Source organism: Mesocricetus auratus, unplaced genomic scaffold (genome assembly GCF_017639785.1).
Source record: "Mesocricetus auratus isolate SY011 unplaced genomic scaffold, BCM_Maur_2.0 Super-Scaffold_100006, whole genome shotgun sequence".
In the NCBI taxonomy this organism is placed as follows: domain Eukaryota; kingdom Metazoa; phylum Chordata; class Mammalia; order Rodentia; family Cricetidae; genus Mesocricetus; species Mesocricetus auratus.
Genome location: NW_024429190.1, coordinates 78,990,329 through 79,017,941, shown reverse-complemented (window position 1 = coordinate 79,017,941; position 27,613 = coordinate 78,990,329). Strand labels below are relative to the sequence as shown.

The following is a 27,613-nucleotide window of genomic DNA, read 5'->3' as shown; positions in this document are numbered from 1 at the left end:
CACATTTTTTCTGTTAGTATCTCAATGTTATTTTCCATATTTTGCATTCTGTTTCTCAGATCTCCATTGCCATTTTCAATATTCTGAATCCTTTTTCCAAGTTTTCATTATTCGTTTGTAAAATCTGCATGGCTTCTATTAATTCCTTATTATTTGCTCTATTCTCAAACACTTTCTTTAAGGATATAAAGGTAGGTCATAATCCTCCTCCAAAATCCTATCCATATAAGAAACAAAAAGATTCCTAACGTCCTACATTGTAAGATTATCTGCCATTGGTCTGGAGTAGTTAATATTATTTATTATTATTAGTTTAAAATACAAAGAAAGCAATAATTACCTTCAGTAATATCCTTGTCCCGGAACTTTGGTGTTCCCTTTTACTTGTAGATCTCAACGTGTAGTAAGTTATTGGCCAGTAGGTGGCGCAGGTGTACCGCCAAATAGAGCCTGACAGCAGGGGGTGCTCTTTTTTCTGCCCGAATTCTTTCTAATTTGTCAGATTCTGTAAATTCTAAGTGAAAGCTTCGGCAAATTCAAATCAAGTGAAATTTTGTCAGAAAAGGAGAAAGGTGAAGCTCACACAAATCGCGGGGACCTACAGAGCTAGCAGGTTCCAAATAATTTGGCAGCTTGAGTACATGCGTAGCGATGGAGCAGATCACAGTAGCAATCGGTCAAACTTCAGTTTGGTGCCTGAAAAGGTCTTTGGAAGAGTGAAACTACAAGAGCTCAGAGGCCAATCACGTGGACATCGAAGTCACTGTAAATGACAATGATAGTTATGTAAAGGGATATGGAACAAACCTAAAGTCAGCCAGCAATGAAAAGAATGAAGGGATGGGGCCTCGCTGAGGACAGTGCGAAGGGGAATGGATGTCTACAACCGCTGAAGCGCTTCAGGGAGGAGGGGGAGTTGGAAGTAAGAGAGCAGAGCAGAGGACCTCCTACCTCAAGGTTAGTTCCTAAGACATAAGGAAGGTAGAACTTCCAGGGTCTGTTTTAGGTAATTTTCAGAAAGCAAAGCCACCAGGGACCAAGAAGATGCTGTGGTCTCAAATCTATAAGAAGGAAGTGTTCTGGTGATGGATGTTTTCCAAAGGCACAGAGAAGGCCCTGGTGATAGGTCTGCCTGATTTCAAATGTCAGTCTTTGAAAACGTGGGGGATGGACAAATTGTGAACCTCAGTGCATCCACAGACATGTCACCAGTTCTCAAAAGTGTAACTAAATCTGTCTCTCTGTCTCTGTCTCTGTCTCTGTCACTCTCTCTCTCTCTCTCTCTCTCTCTCTCTCTCTCTCTCTCTCTCTGTCTCTCTCTCTCTCTGTCTCTCTCTCTGTCTCTCTCTCTCTCTCTCTCTCTCTCTCACACACACACACACACACCTTTACAGAGAGACTTTGCTGGCCAATGAGGAGGTAAGCAGAAACCATGTCCAACTGGGCTTTTGGCAGCCCTCTTTAAGACTGAAGTAGGCTGATAACACATTTTACTTTATTTTATTATTATTCAGTTGACATAAAGTCCAATTGGACATCTGATGACAACTCCAAGATATAAGTGCTGCTTATTGCAGCATTGGTGATATGTTACCTTGCCATTCATTGTTTTGGGATGATAATGCCCCCACCTCCAGGCTCATAGACAGGCTGACAAAAAGAGTTGTTTGTTTGTTTTTTCTAACTCTGATTTAACAACTTTAAATGGAAAAAACCTGATAGCCACACAGATTCAACATTTCATTTGGAGTGCATTTGGACTCTTTTTTTATATTTTATTTTTAAATTTAAATTAGAAACAAGGTTGCTTCACATGTCAATTCCAGGTCCCTCTCCCTTTCCCTCCCTTCCTCCTGAGCCCTCCCACCAACCCCCCAATATCCCCTCATTTCTCCAGGAAGGGTGAGGCCCTCCATGGGGGTGTCCATAGTCTGTCATTTCATCCAGGACAGGGCCTAGACCCTCCCCCAAGAGTCCAGGGTGAGAGTGCATCTCTCATTGTTGGATGGGAGTCCAAAGTCCATTTGTATACCCGGGATAAATACTGATCTACTACCCAAGGCTCAATAGATTACCTAGGCCTCCTCACTGACATTCACATTCAGGGGGTCTTGGTCAGTCCCATGCTGGATTCCCAGGCATCAGCCTTGGATTCGAGAGCTAACCCTCGTCAGGTCAGCTGTTTCTGGGGGTTAAACCAGCCCAGTCTTAACCCCTTTGCTCATCAGTCCTCCCTCTCTGTCACTGGGTTTCTTGAGTTCAGCTCAGTGCTTAGCCGTGGGAGTTTGCCTCTGCTTCTATCAGCCACTGAATGAAGGTTCTGTTACCCAGACTCTCTTGGAGTGGTAAATGTTAGCAGAGATCCATTACTACTCTGAGAATTTTGATAGCATCACAGGTCTCTGAAACAGTAGGTCTGGATCTTTGGGAATGAATTCTTGTCTGTAGACAACAGGATTAGGAGCAGAGGCCAAGGAAGGAGCTAGTCCCCTGTCCAGCAGTTGTAGGACAAGTCTGGTTGCTGGCTCCAATGAGCTAGAAGCAGAAACCTTAGGCTTAGAGATCCTATGTCTTAGATTTAATAAGCACCTGGTCAGACTTTCTTTTTTTTCTGAAAATTACATTTATTCATTCATTTAAGTTCATGGATGTATGCAGGCATGTCATGGTCTGTGTGGAGATTGCAGGAGAGCTTTCAGGACCAGTTCTCTAATTCTACACTTGTATCCTAAGGATTGAATTCTGGTCTTCAGGTTTGGCAGCAAGTGCATTTCCAACTAAGCCATCTTGCCAGCCCCTTTTAGCCAGTTTGAAGTTAGGTTTCCTTCTCTTAGTCCTCCTATCGCCATCATTTAATCTGAAGCCCAAATTCATAGGACCTTAGCGGTACCCAGACTGGCTCAATGTGGACATAGAAAGAAGCAAAGATAAGTCAGATAATACTGTTCAAGTGTGAACCCTCGTCAGATGCTTAACTCATCATGTAGCTTCTACCGGTAGTGGGTGCTGGTGGGGTTCTTACAGCCTGCTGCCTGCTGCCTGCTGCCCGGTGCTCAGTGCCTGTGGCCTGCTGCTTCCCTCAGTAGTTCAGTGGTTTGTTTATTCTGCTGGAGCTGCTGCTGTTGCACTGAAGCCAGACTATCTGCACTCTGCTTGAGGAGCTGGAGCCTGCCAGATGTAAGGAAGCTGTCAGATAGGTTTGGGTAGGACTACTGACGGCTTTTCTCCCTCGCAGCTTACACAGCACCTTCTGATACCATGAGAGCAAATCCTCAGGGGGGAAGCTGCAAGGTGAGCTCCAGGTGTGTGGTGTCTGAAGCATGGGCGTCTTATATTCAACTTTAGGAAGGCAACCAATGGCAACGATGGCAGCTGTGATTATTTTGTGATACTCTTGGATCTGCCCTGATGAGCAATTTGAAGGGAGGTTTCCCATGCTTGGCACTTAAGCCCCACTCCGTAGGCAGGTCTGTGGCTGGAGAGTCATGGAGACCCTACCATTGTCATTTCCTAAAACGATATAACTATCTGTCTGTCTGTCTGTCTGTCTGTCTGTCTATCTATCTATCTACACACACACACACACACACACACACACACACGTAAGAGAGAATGTGTGGCATCTGTCTTTGTGTATCTGGATTACCTCACTCAATATAATGTTTTCCACTTTTATCCATTTACCTGTGAATCTCATTTTCTGTAGCTAATAGAATTTCACAGTGCATATGGACCATACCTTCATTATCTAGTCCTCTATGTTGATCCCATTTCCTAGCTATTGTGAGTACGGCAGTAATGAGCATGACTGGCCAAGTACATCTGCAGTAAGCTATTGAGTCTGTGCAGAAGAGCAGTATAGAGTGTTAGATCTAATTTAGTCTTCTGAGATTTCTTCACATGATTTCTACAGTGGCAGCACCAGTCTGCAATCACATTAACAGTGAATGAATGTCTTCTAGAACTGATTGGATTGTTGAACCCCATGAAATCCCAACCATATGGTTGCATAAGGCAGACTTGTACAATGACAAGAGCAGTCCAAAATTCCAACATGGATGGGGTTTCACAAGGCCTCCACCTAGATGAAGAACTACAGACAATCAATGCTGCTGGGAGAGACAGTCAGTGTTCTCCAAGTAGGAATCCCTGATAGATTGTCCAGTCTAACTGGTCAGCATCAAATATGCATACATCCAGTAACACTGAAAAGACTCTGTAGATATCACACACACACACACACACACACAGAGAGAGAGGAGAGAGGGAGAGAGAGAGAGAGAGAGAGAGAGAGAGAAAGAGAGAGAAGGAGAGAGAGGGGGAGAGAGAGAGAGAGAGAGAGAGAGAGAGAGAGAGAGAGAGAGAGAGAGAGAGAGAGAGAGAGAGCTGTCTGAAAACACAAGGGACTATTAGGAAAAACATGGGTGGTAGGAATGGCCTGAAGGCAAAACCAGCCAGTCATCAGAGTCTTGGGGAAAAAGCCAAAGAAAACCTTGGCAGCTGGGCAAGGACTTCTGTGGGAGCCCTGTGTATAGCTCTGGCCTGGGCCTGGACCAGTGACTTCAGAGTCACAGGCAAATGGCTTTTTCATGAATTCATACCATTAAGTTGTATGGCAGGACGTTTCTGCCGGGTTCTGAAGCTGTTTAGTACAGAATAAACACATAGAGGCTTATATTAATTATAAATGGTTTGGCTTATGACTCAGGCTTCTTACTGGCTAGCACTCTCTTAATTATTAACCCATAAGTATAAATCTATGTACTTCCACATGACCTTATCTTACCAGAGAATGCCTGGACATCCTACCTTCCCAGTAGCTATGAGACATCTCTCTGGCAGCTCCTCTTTGCTTCCCCCTTCCCAGAATTCTCATGGTCTGGTAGCCCCCCTTATACATTCTGTCTGACTATGTCCTACCTGTTTATTGGATGAAACAGCTTTATTCATCAACCAATAAGAAAAAATTATATTCACAGCATACTGAAGGACATCCCCCATCAAAATTGGGTGCCAGTATGTAGCACAAATAATAAAAACCCAGAGAAAGATATTGGGGTTTAAGTTGGATATCAGTAAAACAAAGCAGCCAAGTCACTAGAGAGCTCTTATCTCTACCAGGCCTATGGCTATCCTCTCCTCATCATGGCTGGAGACTAATTGCCAGAATACTGAGTGCTGAATGTCCACATCATACCCCAAGCTCCTTTGTATATACCTCTCTACTGCTGGGATTAAAGGTGTGAGCTCTATTTCTCTTTTGAACTGATTTACTCTCATGTAGCTTTGGGTAGCTTTGAATTCAGAGATCCATCTGCCTCTGTCTTCTATTAAAGGTATGTGTCCTCATTGCCTGGTCTCTATGGCTGTAGCTAGCTTTGCATTCTGATCTCTTGACAAGCTTTATTAGATCTAAACAATGTATCACCACTTATTGTTTTCCCAGCATTTCATGGAATCTATAAGACTGAGTACATAATGAAATGCACTTGTCTCTTCAACTGTTCTTTCCAATTTATTCTCCCTTGATGAAGCCAAAGGATCAGGTTTTCCATTAATCTTCCAGAAGGCACCTCATCTGTGCTCCTGTGCATTTGCATGGAATAGAAGAGTTGTTAATAATAATCACATTACTATGTGGCATTTTGACTTTATTTTATAAATCTTTAAGCTCAATTTATATTAGTTTACAGAAAGCTTGACAGACATTTATTTCTTGACTGTATAATACTCCAGGATTGAGACACATTAAAATATGTTACTAATCATAGTCAATGTTGTTTAAGCAGTTTCCAAATTTATCACCAATACAATGATAGCAATGACTTTTCCTTTTGCTGTGACAAAAGACCCCCAAAAAGGCAACTTAAGAAAGAAAGGGTGTGTTCTGGTTCATGATCCCATATGATTGTGGAGTTAGCATTGTGGAGAAGGCCTAGGAAAGAAGCTGAGGCTGGCTGATCACATGGCATTCATGGTCAGGAAGTCATCAGTGGTGTGTGTTAGTGCCCAGCTTGCTTTAGGCATGTAACTGTGTCCCCAGTCCAGAGGAATGGTGCTGTCCACACTCGGGGTGGTTTTCCTACCATAGTAACCAGAGGTGATCTCCACAAGCTAACCTAGAGCAGACGGTGCTCACAGGATGTAGAAGAGCTTGTGTCCTTAATGATTCTATATCTAGTCCAGTTGACCAATAGTAACTGTCAGAGCATGCAATGATGAAATTCACATATTCCATTTGAATAGTTCTAAAATTGACTCCTTAAAAGCATACATTGCCTGTGCAAACATGTATACATGCAGACTTGGCACAGATGTCCTCTAATAAGAACTTTATGTTTAAATTTACTGAATAAAATGAAAATATGAAGCTTCAAAATAAGACAAAATTTATATCCATGGTTTATCATTTTATCAAAAGTGAATCCTATTCAAATGCTGAAGTAAAGCCTTTTATAACCTCCATAACCATAAAAACAGGAGCACAAATGGCTGTAGCAAATGCTTTTAAAATATTCCCTAAAACAGAAGCACTGTTTCTTTTCATGTCATCGATGTTATCCTTCAAGAGCGCTATTTCTCCATTCATTTCCTCAGATTTCTTCCTAAATCCTTCTTCAAGCAAAGCCTTTTGATCCTAAAACAGTGACCATGAGAGAGAAGTAAATATTGTAGAACCCCAGCATTGTATGGGTTATAGTTTCAAACTTTTAGCAAGTGGTCTTTAGTGACCATTACATGATTTATCTTACCATGAAAAAGATCCTCTGAATTAGGTGTACCCATTGTGCGGAAGGATAGTTGATACTTCACTGATGTTGACCCACAGTGTGTGTTTTGGTTGTAGTGCTAGCAGCAGTGTGTAGAGACATTGCCATGCTCACGCCCACTGAAATGCCACTGGTTGCATTGTGCAGACCTCAGATCACTGAGTGTGGCAACCATATCATGCAGATGGTGATAACATACCCATTGTTTTAGAAATCTATCACTATTTTTGACAGAATCGCTTCAATGTCATGTGCTGCTTCAAACAGGCTGTCCTCCCTGTTGGTAGGTATAGAACCTGCAGAAGCTGCTAATTCTCTGTGCTTTTATCTAGACATTTCTTTTAGCTTTATGTCAGTATCATCTTTGGATTGGGAGGCAGTGGGGTGAGTTTTAAGGTGCCTAATAAATGGGCCTTGATAACCCAGACACATTCCTGGCCTTATGAACCTGCCTGGTTGGGGAGTTTGTTTAGTGAGTCCTCAGGAGATCATTTTTAAATATCCTGACAGTAAATCAAATGACTACAGTCACTAAAACCCCAAAGGAGCAACTGAAATCCTAAGCAGGACCTCTATAGACACGCTACATTTTGGTGGTACTTCCTCTCATGACCTGGCTACAAACTTTCTCCTGCATCCCCAGGGGATGAGGACCACTTGGGGGAGGAATCCCACCTGAAGCTGCTTCTCCAGCATCACTTTCTGGTCTTTGATGAGCTGCTCTCTCTCCTGCTCCAGCTTCGTTCTTAGTTGCTCTAGGTTTTCCTTGTGACTTCTCTCCTGAGCCTCCATCATTTGCTGCTGCTCCTTCTGCTTCTGTCTCAGCAGCTCCTGCTCCTTCTCAGCCGCCTCCTTCTGGGCCCGCTCCTCTGCCCCAGGAAGATCAGGGAGAGCAGAAGTGATGGGAGATTCAGGGAGGATGAGGGGAAGAAAGTGATGGGTCAAGTAAAATGTCTACATTCCAGATACCAGAGAGCAATTCAAACCTGAAAAGAAACAACAGACTCCACACTGGTCCACACCATGGAGAGAGTTTCTGGAGGTGATGGAGGAGACCCTGCCTATGTGACTGAAACACATATGGACTTCCTGTTGCTCTCAGAGTGGTGATCCACAGAAGGATAGAGGGCTGCTAATCTGGGGATGAGTTTACTGTGGCTTCTATTAGGAAGCCATTGTGGTTATCTGACCCCCCCTGAAAGCCAAGAGACATGCACTGTACCTGCAATGGCCTTCTCCCCAGCAGTGAGGGCTGTATCTGCCTGCAGGATGGAACTCTCAATTGTGGTCTGTGACTGCAGAAATCTCTGGAAGACTTCATTTGCCTGTAGGACCAAAGAGCAAAGAACCCTGATAAATCTTGGGAGAGTACCTGTGTGTCTACACAGTCTTCCCTGTGCCTCACTGTTAGAATGCTATGGTGCAGCCTGCAGATGCCCATGCTCTTCAGTTGGACTTCATATTTCCTGGTCCATGGGTCCCGAGTCATCCCTGCTAGTGCCACCTGCCTCTAATTCTCCCAGATCCAGGCTGACCACGTTGTGTGCAGTTGTGGTCACTACAACCTATGATGATCTCAAATATTGTGTCCCCATGTAAAGTGATGCATAGTTGTGCGGACTTCACTTCCCTTTGCTTATGAAGGATGCGTTCATGAATGAGTCAATTCACCTGCCCGGACAACGTGGTACAGGTGTGTAAACTCTCCACAGTATTGGAGGGCATCACCCAAAGCATTTTAGATAATGAGAGAAAGTCTAGGGAAAGACCTCACCACGGTGTCTTTGACAGAGGAGAGTAATATGTTAGGTATGTTCTTATATTTCTTAGTACTCCATAGGTAGACAGATCTGACAGTCTCACAATGTGATTAATCAGAATAGTTACCTGATATTTAGCTGAGCACGGTTCTGGTGTTAGAACTTGAGGGTAAAGCACTTACCTTGCTTTGCAAAGCCTTAGTTTTGGTCAAAAAATACAGACATGTGAAGCTAAAGCTGCCCTGCTATCCTCATGCTTTCTTATTCATCTCAGGCAGTGCTGCGTGCTCATGTTTTATGATACCATATCTCCTCTGAGCTTTGCATCTGTGCTCCCTACTCCTCACCCCTTTCTCGTGCTCCCTACTCCTCACCCCTTTCTCATGCTCCCTACTCCTCACCCCTTTCTTGTGCTCCCTACTCCTCACCCCTTTCCTGTGCTCCCTACTCCTCACCCCTTTCTCGTGCTCCCTACTCCTCACCCCTTTCTCGTGCTCCCTACTCCTCACCCCTTTCCTGTGCTCCCTACTCCTCACCCCTTTCCTGTGCTCCCTACTCCTCACCCCTTTCCTGTGCTCCCTACTCCTCACCCCTTTCCTGTGCTCCCTTCACCACTACTTCACCTCTTTCCTGTGCTCTCTTCTCCTCACCCCTTTCCCAAGTTCCCTGCTCCTCATCCTGTCCCATGCTCCCTGCTCCTCACCTTCACCCCTTTCCTGGGAACCTGCCAGTAGTCATGTTCAATCTTCCCCATCATTTCCGTGTAGAGCCTGTGCCCTCCAGGAACAAAAAATGTTGAAATATTTTCCACAAAAACGTTTGAAAGCCGCTTCAGTTCTTCGTGACTGTATTTATCAGATGCTTCTTCATTCTTCAGCATGAAAATCCCTTTCTTCTCATCTATTAATTCCTACAAGGGAGATGCACAGAGATCTGACATGTGGAAGGAATAGAAGAGATAAAATTCCCAGAAACTGTACAAGAGTACCCTATTTACCAAGAGAAAGCATTCAAGTGTAATAAGACCACATGTAAATATGAAATGCTAAAACCTGAATTAGGATTCCAAAAAAAATCTATGCAAGACCGCAGTAAATGTCCTTTATGTTCCTAACCCTTCTAACATTCTATAAAAAGATGGGTCTGCATCTATATCTCTCGCTCCTTGTGGGTGTCACATCATGTAATTCTACCTTCAATGACACAATGATAAAAAAAAGCAATATATAAGTGGTGACATGCAGTGAGACTCTAGCAACAAACTATTTCATAGAAACATAAGAATACAGTAAGTTCAGGGATGAGCTATAGGTGTTCTGGGCAGAACTGCAATCCATAAACATCATCAGGCTAAAGGATTTAGGACAGTATGTACTTATTATTCCAGTCATTGCATGTTTCTGGATTAAAAAAAAATCAGTGAAGTTTAGGAACTGGACATGCAGTCTTTTACAGTTGTATCCACTATGAACACACAGAATGCTTACCACTGAATGAGACAAGCACCCATGGTCATGAAGGTGCAGCCATGCTACAGACTTGAAGGGGTAGAGTCATGACAGTTAATGACACAAACATTACCAGCAGCTTCTTCTGGAATTGCTGGTTTTCGTCCTTGAAGGAGTGCTCCATGAAGACAGCAATGGCCTCCTTCTCACAGGCTGTGTGTTCACCCAGCAGCTCCTGGAGCGTGTCTGTGGGGAGCCTCAGTCGCTGGGCCATCTGCTCACTGTAGTGGTCAGCTGCCTTCTGCACAGCCGCTGAGTTCTCACGCTGGGCCAGAGTTGTCACAGCATCATCCAGACAAGGCACTGCTCCACTGTTGATGGCCTCCACGTAGGTGGTCACCAGAGTCCCCAATCCTTTATGAATGAGGAGTTTTAGGGAATAAATATGAAGTTATACGTCAATGAGATCCAAGATTTTAAGATACATTTCTCAATCTCTCATAGCTACATATCCACACTCATAACCATGCATACACACACACACACACACACACACCTCCTGCAGCAAGACATTCATAGTTTTTCACATTGTCCCTTTTTTGTTGTTGTCTAGTTCACAATGCTAAAAGTTAATATCAATCTTCACCTAATAAATTTAAATATATGTGAAAATATGATTTGTTATTAAATCTTTAAAGGAATACATTGTATAAAGTGACAAGATGAATACATCAATTCTTTCTTAACTGTATAGATTTGTAGAGTTCAAACACTAGGTATTTGTACTGGAACTATTTAAATATCCCAATTACATTTCATTTTGTCACTCAAAAATTAGTTAATATACAAGCATCCTCCATGAAAAGAGAATATATCAGCTTTAATGGTTTAAACATTGATTTTATAGGTGATTGAGTACTTTTGACTTTATTATCAGTTGACAATTCTACACAGATATGTTACAGGCATAGATCTTATAGATCTTAGTGATGAAGTCTATAAAGGAGTTGTAATCTACAATTAATTATAAAACATATAGAGTAGGTACTAAGCATACTATCATTGCATAGACAATTTAAAAAAACAAACATGTTAACAAGTTCCACATATACTACTCTATACAGAAATGTGTTCAAAAACAAAATAAAGCACTCACGATTTCCAGTGACCTTTATCCCCCCTCTGAGGGTCTTTATCTTTGCATCATTGAAGATGTAAGAAACAAAAGCCCTTGTTTGTTCCCGGAACTTAGGATCCAGTTGGTCTTCTGAGACAGTATCTATTTTTTGTAAGAGTTCTTTGTCATTCGTTGGCCGGTCAAACACAAAGCACTTCCGTTTAGGAAAGAAACGTCTGATGCACTCCCTGGGCAAATTGGATGCTTGGATTCTGGGATTGTTGCCTAGGGTGGGAGAAACACAGAGCAAGGGGAACAGTCTCAGAACAGAGAGCAAACGATGGAGGCTCTTGTCTATGTGGGGTGTTCTGCACTCACAGGTCTCTGTACCATAAACATGCAACACTTCTTTGCATGTCACAACTATACCAAGTGTGCACATAGTAGAAGTTTGGTGAAATGTCCCAGGAGACATTTGACTCCCTGGAAGAGCATATGGCTAAAATCCTCAGACTGGACTATGGCATCAAGCATACTATGGTTGTGTGTCCTGTTGACTGAATAGCAAAAGGTTAAATGTGATGATGACCAAATCATTTTGTAGCAAAGGAGATGTGGAACCCAAAAGAAGAGCCACTAGAAGAATAGTAGAGCACTAGAAATAGCAACATTAGAATTGCAATCCTTACAAGGCTTCCTCAGCTCTAGTTGGGCTAACAACGTCCATGCAAGTAGTTTATACACCATTAATATAACTGATGTAGACCTGATGTTACTGATCCTGACACTGTGGCATAAATAAAAGTAGACTGTTGTGATAAATTATGATGGATACTGGGAAGGTATAGACTAAAAAGACCCACCTGTTAGTTTACTTCAACTATAGCTATTTTGTAGGCAACATAACATATCACCACTAAAAATCAATGTTCCTCCATGAGAAGAACAATGCATAACTGTGAAATACATTTTGAGAAAGGGTTATTTTATTTAATGAACTTCAATTGTATGCTCAGTTCTTTCCTAAAGAGAGGAAAGCAGAAACAAAAATAGGCAATAAAGATGCCTGGACTTGGAGAAGTTTAGATGCTATATACTCTAGATGATAAAGCAACACTGTAAAGAACTCGGGTTAGAATGATTTTGCTGTGCTCTAGGCTCTACTTTTCTCAAAAGAAATTAAACACCAGTTCCCAGACATTATCAGTCAACGACCTATCCATATCTCTGCAGACTTTCATCCCACAGTAATATGGAAGAACCCCATGTAAGAATTCAGTCATTATGCTGGCCTGCCCCTGAACCCCACCCACTTATGCTGTCTTGCCCTCTCTGCGCTCTTCTCTTGTGCCTTACCCTCTTTTTTAAAATTATCACTTTTTATTTTAATTTTAAATAGCTTGTTTTACATGTCAATCCCAGGTCCCTCTCCCTCCCCTCCTCCAGCACTCCCCATCCCCCCCAGCCTCCCACCCTATTGTCAATTCCTTCCACATAGGGGATATCTAGAGTCTGTCATTTCACTCAGGGTAGGGTCCAGGCACTCCCCTAAGAGTCCAGGTTGAGAGAGCATCCCTCTCTGTGCTATGGACACACGATGTCTGTTTGTATCCCAGGGATAGACACTGATCCACTGTTCAGGACCCCATAGGTTGCCCAGGCCTTCTCACTGACACTCACATTCGGGGGGGTCCAGATCAGTCCCATGCTGGCCTCCCCGCTGTCGGTCTGGGGTCCAAGAGCTCTCCCCTGTTCAGATCAGCTGTCTCTGCTGGTTTTGCCAGCCCATTCTTTGCCAATTTGCTCATCACTCCTCTCTGTCACTGGGTCCATGGGTTCAGTTCAGTGTTTAACTGTGGGTGTTTGCCTCTGCTTCCATCAGTCACTGGATGAAGGCTCTCGGATGGTTATAGACATCAAGTTCATTATCAGGAATGGGCATTTGAGGTACTCTCTCCACTATTGCTTAGCTTGCCAATTGGTGTCATCCCTTTAGATCACTAGAGGTCACTCTGGTGCCTGATCTGTCTTCTAACCTATGATTCCCTCTTCCCTCTATTCTACCCCCCTCCACTCGACCTCTTCTTGTTCCCCCATGACCTACTCTCTCTTCCTCTTCTGCTCTTACCATCTTAGTCTCTCTCTCTCTCTCCCTTTTGCTTTCTCCCCCCCTTGTCTCTCTCTCCTCCTCCTCTCACTCTGCCCCCTCTTTAATAATTGTGTCTCGTGTTCCTGTTCCATCTCTTGCCTTTCTAACTTAAACAAAATAACAACATTTGGTGCTGTGAAACACAACAGTCTCTCTCTCAGTAACTCTCCCATTGCCTGTTGGCAGCTGCCAGAGACACGGAGATCCTGCTCTCGAACCAACAATACACTTTTCATCTACCCGATCACTGCAACCCGGTAAGACACCCCTTCTCCTGGTTGGTACATTTCCCTTGGCCACGCTCTAGGGATGATGAGCACCGAGATCGAACTGAGCCATCTTCGGCCTCACGCATGGAAAATACACGTCAAATTGGCAGCTTACATTTTATGGGACCTTTCTGGCTACTTCCAGTGGACAGGTAAATGAAAGGAGTTACTATTTTTCTAAGCTTTCTTCTACCTCTCTGCTCAACAATCTCTTTCCTTAAACTTACCAGTTTCCCTCCTCTTTCCTTTCCAGCATGCTCAAACTCCCCCTTCCCCGCCTCCCCGACACAGTAGTGTCCTACACCTTCCCATCCTTTTTCCACCTGGGAATGTTCTGTTTCTTCTCTATACAGATTCCAGTGGCTCACAGTGAGCTTGGCCTAGGGCAGTGTCCGCTCGGGATGCTCTGTGAGTTTTTCATTTTTTCACCCGCGAATGAGGTTTGAGGTTTTCGGGTTTTATAGAGATTGGTGCATTCTTTTCTCAGACCCACGAGGGATCTCTTGAGTTTTGTACTTGAGCACTGTCCATAGATGGTACTTTCGATTCTCAGACCTACAATGGTTTTTTTCTGGAGGTTGTGCCCACATGGACTCTGGTGTCCTGTTGGTTTCACACATCTTTGTGCCTCACTCGTGGAGAAAAAAGCCACTTCTGCCAGCTGACGGGAAAGTGCATATGACAGCTGCCATCTTGGCCATGTGGCCTAGATTGGGAACATATTTCTGGAAGCAGCCATCTTGACCACATGGCTTAGCCATAGGTCCGCCCACTCTATGGGGTACTCCTTTCCCTCAGCCTAAGCAGAGGGATAGTAGCCTGCTTCTGCCAACAAACCCTGCTGACAGATACAATTCATTTACGTTTTGCCTTACATTTTTGCCTCTGATTTCTTTCACTGGCTCTGTTGCTCATGGCTCGTTTATGAAATGTGTCCTCTACCAGGCACACCATTTCACAAACAAGCCATGCACACAAAAACCTTGTCGGTTCAATCTACCGTGGTTTAGGCTACTCTGTCTCTTTAAATCTCCTGTCTGTTTGCTTCAACGTGCAAATCAGAGATTACATTCTAGTTATTCCTTTTTTACTTTTATCTGGTCCTGTTTGATATATCTGATTGTCTCTCTACATGTGATTACATTTAGCTTTATATGAATAAATGTAAGTTAACTCTATGCAACTGAAATTTAACTGTGCTAAGTCTCAAATATTTCTAAATTGTTACTTATCTGCAAATGATGGTAAACATTTAAAGTTATAAAGGTCTGTTTCACCTTAACGAAATATTTATACCACCCAGTTCTTCCTGTAAGTTGTTTACACAGGTTAAGCTTTGATTACAAAAGGTGGTTCTTCTCTACTTCTTTCTCCTTTATACGCATAACTCTAACCTACTAAATTAAAACCAGTCACAGTCAGGCTAGAGAGCTCTGAAAAAAACATCCCTCCATAGTCTCCCAGCTTCAATCCAGTTTTCCAGACAGATCCTGCACTAATCTGTAGCCATATAAATTAATTATAGGGATAAAGCCTTACCTAGCCACCCATGTGCTTAAGGCAAGTAACTAAAGACAATTTTGTCTGCTGAGATATACTAAATAGACAGATAATCCTCAAATGCTTAGAGATCTAGACAATATGGCATTTAAAATATTTTATTGTAAAGCTTTTTATAACAGAGAGAGCTGGCTCCACCCCATTTCCTCCAAGAAGACTGGTGGACACTGAAGAAACTCCACCCACAGAAGTGATAACACTAACCACTGTACAACCTTGCTTTTCACCTGAACTGCTGCAAAGGACTCTTCAGACCATTATCAAGAGGACAGTGAACTCAAATTTCTCCAAGTTTTTTGGGCCAACGGTAGGCAAGCCTTCCTCAAGTTCCTAATTCACAGATCCCATGCTATTAGCAGAAGGCAGGCCTCCGTAAAGCTGTTAGCTGTTGCACTCAACAACTATGGAGGACCTTGGAGATGGCTGTCCATGTGGCCAGCTAGCAAGTCTTTCTCATTCTCTAATAATTAATTTAGGTAAATTTTTATCCTTCTCAAGAACGCTCATGTTTTTGACGACTAGCGACTTTGTCAGTTTAAAGCAACAACCAAAGCTCCAATTGTCAGGTATTTTAAGGTTTGTCTATTCGAAATTAGGAAGTGTAAGGTGTATGAAGGTCTAAGAATGCAAGGTCTGAGATGGTAATGTAAGGTGCATGAATTAAAGTTATGAAGGTCAAACATGTTCCAGATTTCTCTCTCGTTATGCTACTGTTCACAGTTTTAACATTAATCAATAAACTTCTGATAAGCTACTAATCCAACTCCGACAGAGTACTAAACAACATATTATACCACTATATGATAAGTGCAAGGTCAAAATTAAGGTGCTTTTCATCGTCTTAAAGATATCTGTTTGTTTTTAAAGCATTAATGCTTTCAGTTGAGTCATTTCTGACATGAGTATACTGCCAATGTGTCTAATACATTTTCACAAACTCAAAGGATTCTTGTAAGTTCCAGGGAGCCGATTGGACCCACCCAAACAGGTGAGAATCACTCCAGGTATTATTCAACCTTTTCCTGGTCCCTTGAATCCCTTCCCTCATCTTGAGACTCCCTGGGGAACCCCTCCCTCATCTTATAATCCTCCCCTCAAGTACCAGGACATAAGAAAAAAATTTTCCTAAACTTAACCTTGTCCTCTACTCTGCCAACATCTTGCCAGGTTTACAGAGGTGTCAGAGTTCCACACAGCCTGGACTGTGATGAAACAACCAGCTACCCCAGGAAGTAGCAGGATCCCAGATTTCTGAGGTCCCCCAAAGATGGTCAATGCCCCCCCAGACTAGCAGGAAATAGTCTTGAGAACTCGACGTCCTTATTCCCTAACCTACCATGCCTAAATCCTCACTTTTTTAAATAATAAGTAAAGATGAGAATGTATGGATTCAGTCATTATGGTGACCTGCCCCTATCACCTTGCAGAATGCACTCAGGCAGTACTCTGGTCAGCCCTGGGTTCCATGAGAGCTAGTCTGCATGCAGGTGCAAAGGACCCCTATTAAAGACAGACCCCGCCCACTTATGCTCTCTTGCCCTATTCTCTTCTCTCTCACTCTTACCCTTTTCATCTCTCTCTCTCTCTCTCTCTCTCTCTCTCTCTCGTTCTCCCTTCATCTCTCCCTCTTCTCCCCCTCTCGCTCCCCCCTTTAATAAACTCCATGGATAATGTATCTCAGGTCTGTGTTCCATTTCGTGTCTTTCTAACAAAAAAACAAAACAAAACAAAACAAAAAAAACAAGACCCCTCAGAGGATAGGGAGCAGCTCAGCAGATCTCAGCCCCGCCCTGCCCCCGCCACAGGCCTCCCTGTACCTGGGATCAGCTTCAGTGCATTCTCCAGGTACTCATCCTCCGTGATGCTCTCTCCATCTAACTTCAGCTCCAGCATGAAATCCCGAACAGTCCAGACGAAGTCTGGGAAAGAAACTCACAAATTCTGCCGAATTCTTTATTCCATCAGGACTTGGGGAGGACTTTGCCCTGATCAGCTCAGTGAGTTCTGTGACATAACTGGCACTTGGTTAAGGAAAAGTGAATTCATGCACACGTTCTCATGATTCTCTTAGGAAAAATAAATCATGATGAACACTCTTTTCTGCCCAGGGTCCCCTCTGCCCACTAAAGCCACACAGTGACAGCTCAGGTCAGAGCCTCCATATGCATTGCAGAGCAGTAGTGAAACCTGGCTGCTCAGGTCCTGCAAGGATACTGCAGCTGCTCCAGGGCCTGGTGGTTGATGGTGCTCATGCTGTTGTAGACTAAGGTGCTGCTCAGAAGCACGGCCAGAGCGAAGATCCAAGAGTCATTCTTAGGGTCAACCTGGAAGACACAGGAGGGCAGAGGGCTGAGGAGAGCACTCTCAGGAGTCCACATGGGCTGGCCCTGTGGTCTTGTTATTCCAGGAACTCTGGAGATCAAGGAAACGGGAGCAAGAGTGCTTTTTCTGGATAGAGAAAGAACCCAAGATCAGCCTGAGAGACTTAGATCCCACATCGCTGTGCACAGAACACAGCTCTAAGTGGAAAAAGGCCCTCAGTGCAAGATCAGACAACCTGAATCACACAGAAGAGAGGGTGGGGAATGGGCTGGAACTCATTTGCCCAGGAACTGACTTTCTGAACAGGACCCAGAGTGCATAGACTCTAAGAAAAATTAACAAACTGGATCTCATGAACATTAAAAAATATGTAGCAAGTATACATTGGATAGATAATTATATCTATCCAATGGTTATAGATGGTTATATATAAAGAGCTAAAAACAAGCTGGACATTGGTGGTGCATGCTTTGATCCCAATACTGAGGAGACAGTAGCAGGTGAGTTTGAGGCCAGCCTGGTCTACAGAGTTCGTTCTGACTAGTAATCTGAGAAAACAAGGATACATTTTGGAAATGAGGTTGAGGAGTTAGGTTAACATTTTGAAAGATATATTTGTGTGTGTGTGTGTGTGTGTGTGTGTGTGTGTGTGCGCGCGCGCGCGCATGCATATGTGCCTCTTTCCACCTTCATCTGGGTTGCAGAGATTAAAATAAACTGTTTGCCTGGTGCAGTGAGAGCCTCTCCACCCTGTGTCATCTTGCCTGCTGATTTATCCTTTTATTCCTTCCCTGGGTTTTAGACATCTGGGAGCAGTGTCTAAATTCACACGTTTTCCATTTTCCTCCAGAGAGGCATTAGTAACACTGCATATATGTATTTGGCTCATGTCATTTAGCCCACTGCTCCACGGTTTACACATTTGACCACCAAGCATTGATGGTGGATGTCTTTATTCCCAGCACTCTGGAGGTAGAGGCAGGCAGATGTCTATGAGTTTGAGAGCAGCCTGGTCTACACAGTAAGTTCTAGGACAGGCTGCAAAGCTACACAGAGAAATCCTGTCTAAACATAAAGTAATCTGACCTTATCTAAGAGTAAAATCTAAATAGATCAGTGTTTATCTCACCTGCGTAGTTCAGTCTGATAATTTAGATCTATTCCTGAGCAGATCAATCAGTTAGATAACAGAAGTCAGAAGGGTCAGCCTTGGCCTCATCCTACCTTTTCCACGTCCCCCAGTCCCTCGGTGTCCAGGAGGACCAGGGTGTGCTCTGGCTTGGTGGGATGTGGCAAGCACCACATCCAGATGCCCTTGGTTTCAGACTGCACAGTGGAGCCCAGAGGGAAGCCTGAGGGAAGAGGTGAGGAGTCGGGCTCAGTAGGTGAATACCATGCACAGATAGCCTCAAGTGGGAAACCATCAGTGTCCAGCAGCGTCATGTGTTAAATGTCAGTGCCCAGAAGCCAGCACCGTTTTGAGGGATTCCAAAGATGCGAACTGAAGAGTTGAAGCCTAGCTGGAGGGTATGGTCACCATTGGAGAGATAATGGGAGCTATAACTGGATCCCCAGTCCCTTCCTCAGCCTCTGCCACCTGTCTTCCATGCAGCTGCTTCTGTGATTTCTCCATGGTCCCAGGATCAATGACTCCAACGAGTGCCTGGATAATTCCCTCCCCTTAAATTGTTGTCTCTGGTGCTTTGGACACAGCCACAACAAAGCACCTAAGAGGACAATGCACAGGAAAACTGATGTAAACAGTAGAATTGGCAGGGTGTGAAACTCAACACTCAGAATGCTGCTTCATCTTTCCAAACCTTCTAGTTCATGAGTCATCTAGTTCAAGCTATAGGGGACATGTAACATTAGAATGAAGCCACACAAACAAGGCTCCAAATGGAAACAAAGAGGAATCCACCAATCAGAAAACATGGCGCTCCCTGGTGACTGCAGTGAGAGTGTTTGAGCCAGTCATGGTTGGACACACCTGTAATCCCTGCCATTAGTTAAAAGCAGCTAGGACTACATAGCTGGAAGTAGGTCGACCAACAAAACTGACTCCAAAAAAAGATACTGTTTTTAAATGTTTTACAAATTCTGAGAATTGTTATGGGTTCCAAGTCAGACACACACAAGAAGAAGAAAAAAGGAAAATAAAAAGGAAATTATTATAATAGGTTTTATATTCAAAGTCATTAAAGCAGCAAACAAAACTGGAGTATTCAGTTATAAAAGGATATAAAGTACTTTTTAAAGTTTTTATATTCAGTATTCATTTCTAAATGAATAATTTTTACGATTTACTTATTTCACTTCGTGAATGTCAGAATTGTGTCTGCCTGTATGCAAGTGCCCCATGTGCATTCCTGGTCCCCATAAAGGTGACATAAGGGTATCAGATCCTCTAGAGCTGGAGTTACAGAGAATTCTGAGTATCTATATGAGTGCTGGGAATGACCTCATGTCCTTTGCAAGAGTAGCTAGTGCTCTTAACCTCTAGACCATCTGTATAGCCCCTCTCATGGTGGATAAAGTCTCAAGTATCCAAGAGTTTCTATCCTGAAGAAAATGTTTTATTGAGAAAGAAAACTTGCTGGTTGAGACAGGAAATTGACACACAGGATCCCATTGCTTAGGGCATCAGAAAAGGTCCTGTCTCTGGCACTCATCAGAGAGAATTTCCTTAATGGAATGGAAGGAAAGAATACAAGAACTGATTAATGGGGAGCAGTAATTGGTCATGCAAGTTAGCATGAGAGGGAGGCTTTCCTGAAGGAGTTTGGCTTTCCTTTGTTGTAATTGGAAATAAGAATTAAGATAATATGAGAAAGACAGGCAAACCTTTGGCCAGTCCCCAGCATGCCACTCACCGTGGTTCTGTCCTGCTAGATGGTTCATCAGGTAGGACTTCCCTGTGCGGTACAATCCCACGATGGCCACGACTACCACTGGCTGTGAAATCTCATCCAGAATCTCTATGGCTTTCTGGTTCACAGACAGATGCTCCTTGTGGTTTTCCACCAGACAAATGGGGGCCATCATTTGTGGTCTGGTCATAGCAACTTGCAATGCTAGAAGAATCTACAAATAGAATAAAAATCATTCTCTGCCTGTGTTACTCAAACCCTAGGTGGTTTAGGACTCATGACATTCGTACATTCGCTATTGGCAGTGAGTAGATACAGAGGCCATTCTCCTCTTTCTTCATCGTTCTTCCAAAATTCTAAAGAAGGTTTTGTTAAGACATGGGCTCCATCATCTATAAGGTTTTATTTCAATGTAATAAAACCCAAACAACGGTTACTTTCATTAACGATAAGACAATATGCTAAGGCTTGGAATGAATCCTTTAGTATGTGACCTCCCAAAATCTGTAAGTACCTGCTAGTTAGGGATTAGTGCACACTGTCAAGGAGTTCACTGAGTTTCCAAAACCTTAACGACCCAGCAAAATGGCAGACCTGTGGTTTCTAAGCCCTTGTTCTCTCCATGAATAGGTTTGAAAGTGGCTGAAAATGTATAGGAACTTTTAAGACACCCATGAAGTATACAAACACTGAGACGTCCAAATGAATAAACAGTGTGAATTCCATGTGTATTTACTTTTCACTGCAGAACTCTGCCTCCTATCTGTCACCTCTTAAAATCTGTAAGTACCCGCTAGTCAAGAATCAGTGCACCTTTCCAACAAGATAAGTGAGTTTCCAAAACCTTAATGACCCAACAAAATGGCAGGCCAGTGGGTTCTAAGACCTTGTTCCCTCTGTGAACAGATTTTAAAGTGGCTGAAAATGTGTAGGAGCTTTGAGAGATACCCATGAATTATACAAACCCTGAGATGTCCACATGAATAAACAGTGGGAACTCCCATGTGTATTTAATTGACTTTTCACTGCCTAACCCTGAACACATCCTATATGTCACATATTCTGTCTTCAGGAACCAAAGCAGTAATCATTGCAACAGGCTAACCTGGCACTAATCTAGTGTCTGATTTACCTAACTTGGATTTCAAGTAGGACTGTTTGTTGAATATGGTATCAAAATCTTAATATGAGTGAATAAATAGATAAAATACACTTTGTAAAATCAAAAAATTTTCTGGCATACAAATAGACTTTGAGTGCCCATCCTACAATGAGGGATGCTCTCTCAGCCTAGACTCTTGTAGAAGGGCCTAGGCCCTTCTCTGGATGAAATGACAGACACTGGAGATCCACCATGGAGGGCCTCACCCTCCCTGGGGATCGGAGTGGAGATTGGGTCAGGGACTAGGGGGTCTGGCTGGGAGGGCCAGGGAGGAGGGGAGGGAGAGGGAGCTGGGATTCATATGTGAAATGAGTTTGTTTCTACCTTAAATTAAAAGAAGAAAAGAAAAGAAAAAATGCCAGGATAAACACACTCAAAAAAAATTAAAAACTTTTGTGATCAAATGATTCCTAAAGAGTATAGAAAGGCAACACACGATTGGTTGATGAGTGATATAAATTATGTATGTGATCAAAGATAAAACAAATTTAAGATTATATTAAATAAAGAATAGCTACAATTCATCATAGTCAACTCTGTATCAAAATGAGCAAAACACTGTACTAGACATTTATCCAAAGAAGTTTTAGGCATGACCATAAGCACATGAGGTAACATCCACTATTGCTAATAGCTCTGTAAAGAAAAACTCTAAAATTTTAAAGAATTTATTTGAAAAAGATATGTTGTACAAACTGGGAAATACTAACCTGAAGGATAAAGTGTCTACATTTCCATGAAACCATGTCCATTGCTTTATCAGGAAAACCTGGAAGCAAAACGAAGAAACTTCGGTTACCTGAGTTCTGTCTTGTGGGACTGGTGACCTGGTTTAAAAGTCTACAGTCATGTGGTCTCATGTCATTTTCGTTTTTTATAGCTTACTGTGCCTGAGTCTTCCTTCTGGCTAACATACATATTTACTTGAAATGAATTTCTTGGTTTTGTTTGCAGTTTTGAAGGACCAAAAGTTAAAATTAGTAAAAGCTTAGAAGCCTAGGCCCTGAAAAGGGAACTTCTCATGATTGGGGATGCAGTGGCTGGCACCTGAGCCCCACTCTCAGAGAAGGGGAGGTGACCCTCTACCACTTGGGTCAAAATTCCTGTGTCTGCTAATTGCTAGTCATATGGTTATCCCTTGGCCCAGAGGGTAACTGCCAGACCCTGTAACCCTATAGCCCTGCAAACTCTGTGCCCTGTCTTCTTACTCAAATCTATCTTGCCTAAAATGTATTGTTAATGCATGGAAACTCTGAAATTTGTTATCTTCAAGTTTATGGTCTGCCCCTTTAAAAGCTTCTCTTTGGCTGGTTGGCATCTCATTTCCCTGCCATGGAGTGAGATCCAAGCTGGCCAGCTTGAACCATAAAAAGAAACATTTTGCTTTTGCATCAGAAGTGTCTGCTCCTGGGGTTGATCTCTTGGGCTCTACAAACTGGTACAACAGTTTAAGCAAGAATGAGGTTATTTTAATAACTACTTTTGCTTTTGTTGCTCAGTAATCTTTTAATCCCAGTCTGCATTGTCACCCAAAACCACAAGGTGTCATCTCATACCCAGGAGGACAGCTACCACACAAAACAAAAGCAAATAAATGTGAACCAGGATTAAACAATTTAGATGTCGGTGCACTGTAGCTAAGAGTGGAGAGTCATACTACCTCATGGAGCATAGTCTTGGTGTCCTATAAAATTAGCTGCAGACCAGACAACACATAACCTGCCTGTCTTGACCTTCCCTCCATGGCCACTTTGATTGTAAATCAACTCCGTCTTCCAGACTAAACTGCTTCTGACTGGAAGAAAAAGTAAATATACCTGGTGCACGTGCCGTTCTCAGCTGCTTCTGGCTGCCTCTGATTCCCTTCCTGCAGCTTCTCCACTCCTCTTTTCATAAGCCGGCCCACCACACACTCTGCCAAAAAAATCACATGCTGCCGAGAAAACGAAAGTGAAAGTCATCGGAAGATTTGTTAATTTAGCCCAGATGCTGGAGGGCAGGAAATGCAGCGTTACTCTCCCACTGAGGAGAGCTTTGACCTTCTCTTAGCCTGAAAACCCTCCCTGGTGTCCTTTGTATAGTAAAAATCACAGTAGACTGGAGGCAACAAACTAAGAGAAGTTAATCAATCAGGGATTGTTGCAAGCATGTTTCTGTCAGTGGAAATTCCCTCTGCTTCTTTGGTGAAGAACTTTAATGTTTTCTGAAACAGAAACCATTAATCTAAAAATGGTTTTTAAAAGAAGCAATTAGAAAATAATTAAATGAAATTTAAATGTCTCATTTCACACAAGTTATTAATGTTTGCTTTCAACTAAGACCTGTAGTGAACTGACATTACAAAGCAGTTTAAAATACCATCTTCCACACAGCTAGTTTCCTTTCTTATAGCTGACATCTAGGGTGGTGAGCTCCTGCCTGTGAGAGACCAGCCACTCAGACAAGCCTTCTCCAGCAGCATCCTTAAAGAAGACAGGGTGGGCAGCAGCTGTGTGAAGAGCTCTGGTGACAGCGACCAAAGCAGCCAGGGCAACAGGGACAGCAACACTGAAGCCGACCCAGACCCTGCTGCCTTCCCTCCTGCCATCAGCCCCAAACCACCCAAGTGCAGGGCAAATCCAGAAAAGGCAGGAAAGGAATGTGCTCTAGACAAGTTAGTCTTTAAACTTTAGCAGCTATCACTATGCTGACTTATCTTATTGTTGTTGTTTACTTTGAAATTGTATTTGAGTTACAACTTTTCTCCTTCCCTTTCTGCCCTCCAATCCCTCTCATATAGTGCTTGCTGCTCTCCTTCAAATGCATGGGCTCTTATATATATATATATATCCCTGGGGAAGAACTGCTCACAGATTAGTATACTCAGTCCCCTGCAGTTCTTTGTGTAGCATCGAGGTCTCCTAGACTTTTCCCTGGGCAGTTGGCATATTCATTGCTGTTCTCTTCTTCAGCCCATGTTTGGGCAGTTATGTTGATGTGACTCCATTGGTATAGTTAGTAGGGCTTTATGGAATGCCAGCCCCCAAATACTGACATGGAGGCCCATATGAAAGCTTGGCTTTAGTTTAGGTTTGTTCTCAATTAGCTCTTAAAACTTAAATTAACCTGCTTCAATTAATCTACATTCTGCCACTTGGCCTTTTACTTCTCTTCCATTTTGTACTTCTGACTTGCTGTCTGTTTTGCTGGTGTCTGTCATGCAGCTAGAGTCACAACCATGAGTAGCTTTCTCTACATGGAAGGCTGGCCTTGTTCTCTCTTTCCTTGCTATTGGCCATTCTGTGATCCCACAACATTTCCTCCTGTTGTCTTAGTAAAAAGGAAAGGGTTTTAACTCCAACACAGTAAAACTGTACAATGAGAACCATTATCAGGTATGGACTACATTTACAATGTCCAGTCCATTTGTATATGGCAAATTTGGAGAAAATATTCAATGATCTATGCTATCTTGGTGAGCTCAAATTTTATACCTAAATTATTTTCCTTTTTTTTTTCATTTTAGGTTGTCTTTATTTTCTGTAACCAACATACTTAATTTTGTATTTTAAAATAGCAGACACTATTATCAAATATTAATGAAAAAATCAATATTTCAAAATGGTGGCCCATGAGTAGAAAAGTATACTTTTCAGAATACATGCGCATCTTTTTAAAATAAGCTTGTTTCACATGTCAATCCCAGCTCCCTCTCCCTCCCCTCCTTTCCCGCCCTCCCAGCCAGGCCTCTCAGCCCCCCACCCAATCTCCACTACATCCCCAGGGAGGGTGAGGCCCTCCAGTGTCTGTCATTCATCCAGGGCAGGGCCTAGGCCCTCCCCCATGTGTACAGGCTGAGAGAGCATCCCTCATTGTGGGATGAGCAGCCAAATTCCATTTGTATGCCAGGGATAAATACTACCCAAGGCCCCATGGATTACCTAGGCCTCCTCACTGACACCCACATTCAGAGGGTCTGGATCAGTCCCATGCTGTGCACCCAGCCATCAGTCTGGGGTCCAAGAGCTCCCCCCTTGTTCAGGTCAACTGTTTCTGTGGGTTAAACCAGCCCAGTCTTAGCCCCTTTGCTCATCAGTTCTCCCTTTCTGTCACTGGATTCCAGGAGTTCAGTTCAGTGTTTCTAGAAGAAACCATCCTGAGTGAGAAACATGGTATGCACTCACTCATATATGGATTTTACACATGAATCAGGGGAGTGCCAGCATACAATCCCACTGCCAGAGAGTTTGGGAAATAGAACTTTTATCCAGTGACTGATGGAAGCAGAGTCAGACACCCATAGCTAAATTTTTTTTCTACCATAACTTATATTGCCAGCCTAAAATTATCTTTTCCTGATCTTAAAGCTTTTTCTTATATAAGCAAGGTAAAATTTTGTGTCTTTCAACCATATACAACTTGCAGCCTCTGAACCCTGTGTCTGAAGAGCATGGTGTTTTCAGCAATATGGAATTACCTTGTGCCTCTGGGGGATAACTAAGGGCAATAGCAAGAGACTGCATGCCTTCGGACTCTCACACAGATCTGGCTAACAACTCAAAAGAGGGATTCTTATGTCTGGTATTTGTTTTTTGTTAGGAGGTCTTTGGGAGCTCCATTGGCCTAGATGAGAAAGGTTCGCTAAAACTACATATCACTGAATTGTGGGCATTATACTTTTTATTATTTTTAGTAAATAGTGAGATTCCTTGAGGTTATTTCATCCATCCATATTGTTATTTTGCATGCATCTCTCCTTCTCCTGTGTTTGCCTCCCTCCTCCTTTCCTAAGGAGAATACCTTTTCTCCTATCAGATAAATTATACCCTAAGAATATGAACCATTCACCAATTTGTGTGTCCTCCTTTGCTGGGGTTGATCCTGTATCAGTCCTATGATGCAGGGGCCATCCATTCTGGACTGATGTCTTTAGGGCTGTGTTTGGAATAAACAGCCAAACAGCCAAAAACCCCGGGGGTCCGACTCTGAATTGGGGAGTGTGGATCAAGTAAGTCCCAACTACCCAGCGGAGTTAAGGACGAGACAGAGACATCATGTCATTTCAGGAGGGCATTCAGTTAATACTGGAGACCACGGTTTATTCAAATAGCTGTCCAAAAGCAGGGGGATTGGTAGAAGACAACTATTATCATGTACATAGGGCTGACTAGGAAACATTTCCTTTAACCATAGAGATGGTTCTAGAATGCACATACACGAGCCCTCAGACTTTCCGTAATGGCATGCCTCACTAGTCTTCAGACACATCCCACTGGTCCCCAGGCATGTCCCACTAACCCTCATGATGGATTTGGTGCCTAGGTCTATTGTTACATAAACTGGAACCCATTCTCCACTGTGGCCAGGCCATCTGGAGGTAACCAGCTGACATCTAAAAGACAATAGGAGATTTGAGCTCCTGGAATTGAGCTGAGACCTGTATCTGAAAATATCATATTCAGATCCGGACAATCATTGCATTGGGGCCATGGTAATAGTCTTTGTATCATTCCAGGTTTAGTATACACACTGCCCGCCTAAGTGAGCCCAAGGATTGACTTTAACACTCAACTCCCACTCATACAATCTACAGGCACTCACAAATCAACAAACGTCAGAGTTAACTGTGCAATAGATCAAATGAACTCAGAAGACTTCTCCAGAATATTCTATGCAATCGATGATGCCACATCCTCCTCAATAGCTCATGGGTCTTTAGCCAAAAGAAAACTCATCTTAAGCTGTAAAGCAACTTTTAACAAATAGAAAGCTATTTTTTTGTATCTTATCAGGTCATAATCTCAATAGATAGAGTCTTTGAAAAACTAAATTCATTCTTGATTATAGCCCTAAACAAGCCAGGAAGAGAAGGTTCACACCCATACAAAATTAAGGCTCCTGTGATAATCCTACCAACAACATTATATTGAATAGAGAATAACTCAAATTAGTTTCTCCAAATACAGGATAGAGACAAGGGAAACAAAGCCTCAAATATTATTTAATACAGGGTTTGAATCCTCAGAGAAATAGAATGAGACAGGGAGAGAGGAAGAGACAGAGAGAGAGAGAGAGAGAGAGAGAGAGAGAGAGAGAGAGAGAGAGAGAGCCTACCTGGCTGACAAAGCACTTGGCTAACATACAGAAGTCCCTGGATTTGGTCCTCTGAACCACATACCAAGAAAAAGGCTCTGAAAACCATCCAGG

The 27,613-nt window shown here is 42.9% G+C and overlaps 1 protein-coding gene across 1 annotated transcript; it reads right to left on the bottom strand.

Moving 5' to 3' along the window:
- Window positions 1-5,634: 5,634 nt before the first annotated feature.
- LOC101823391 (guanylate-binding protein 6) lies at window positions 5,635-23,380 on the bottom strand. Its single transcript, XM_040747552.1, is given in 13 exon segments — window positions 5,635-6,637; window positions 7,446-7,639; window positions 7,993-8,095; window positions 9,234-9,440; window positions 10,112-10,392; window positions 11,135-11,380; window positions 16,891-16,999; window positions 17,001-17,088; window positions 17,288-17,397; window positions 18,620-18,747; window positions 20,269-20,479; window positions 22,138-22,196; window positions 23,245-23,380. Coding segments are annotated over 12 exon segments (1,929 nt in total). The 5' UTR covers window positions 22,180-22,196; window positions 23,245-23,380; the 3' UTR covers window positions 5,635-6,427.
- Window positions 23,381-27,613: the final 4,233 nt, after the last annotated feature.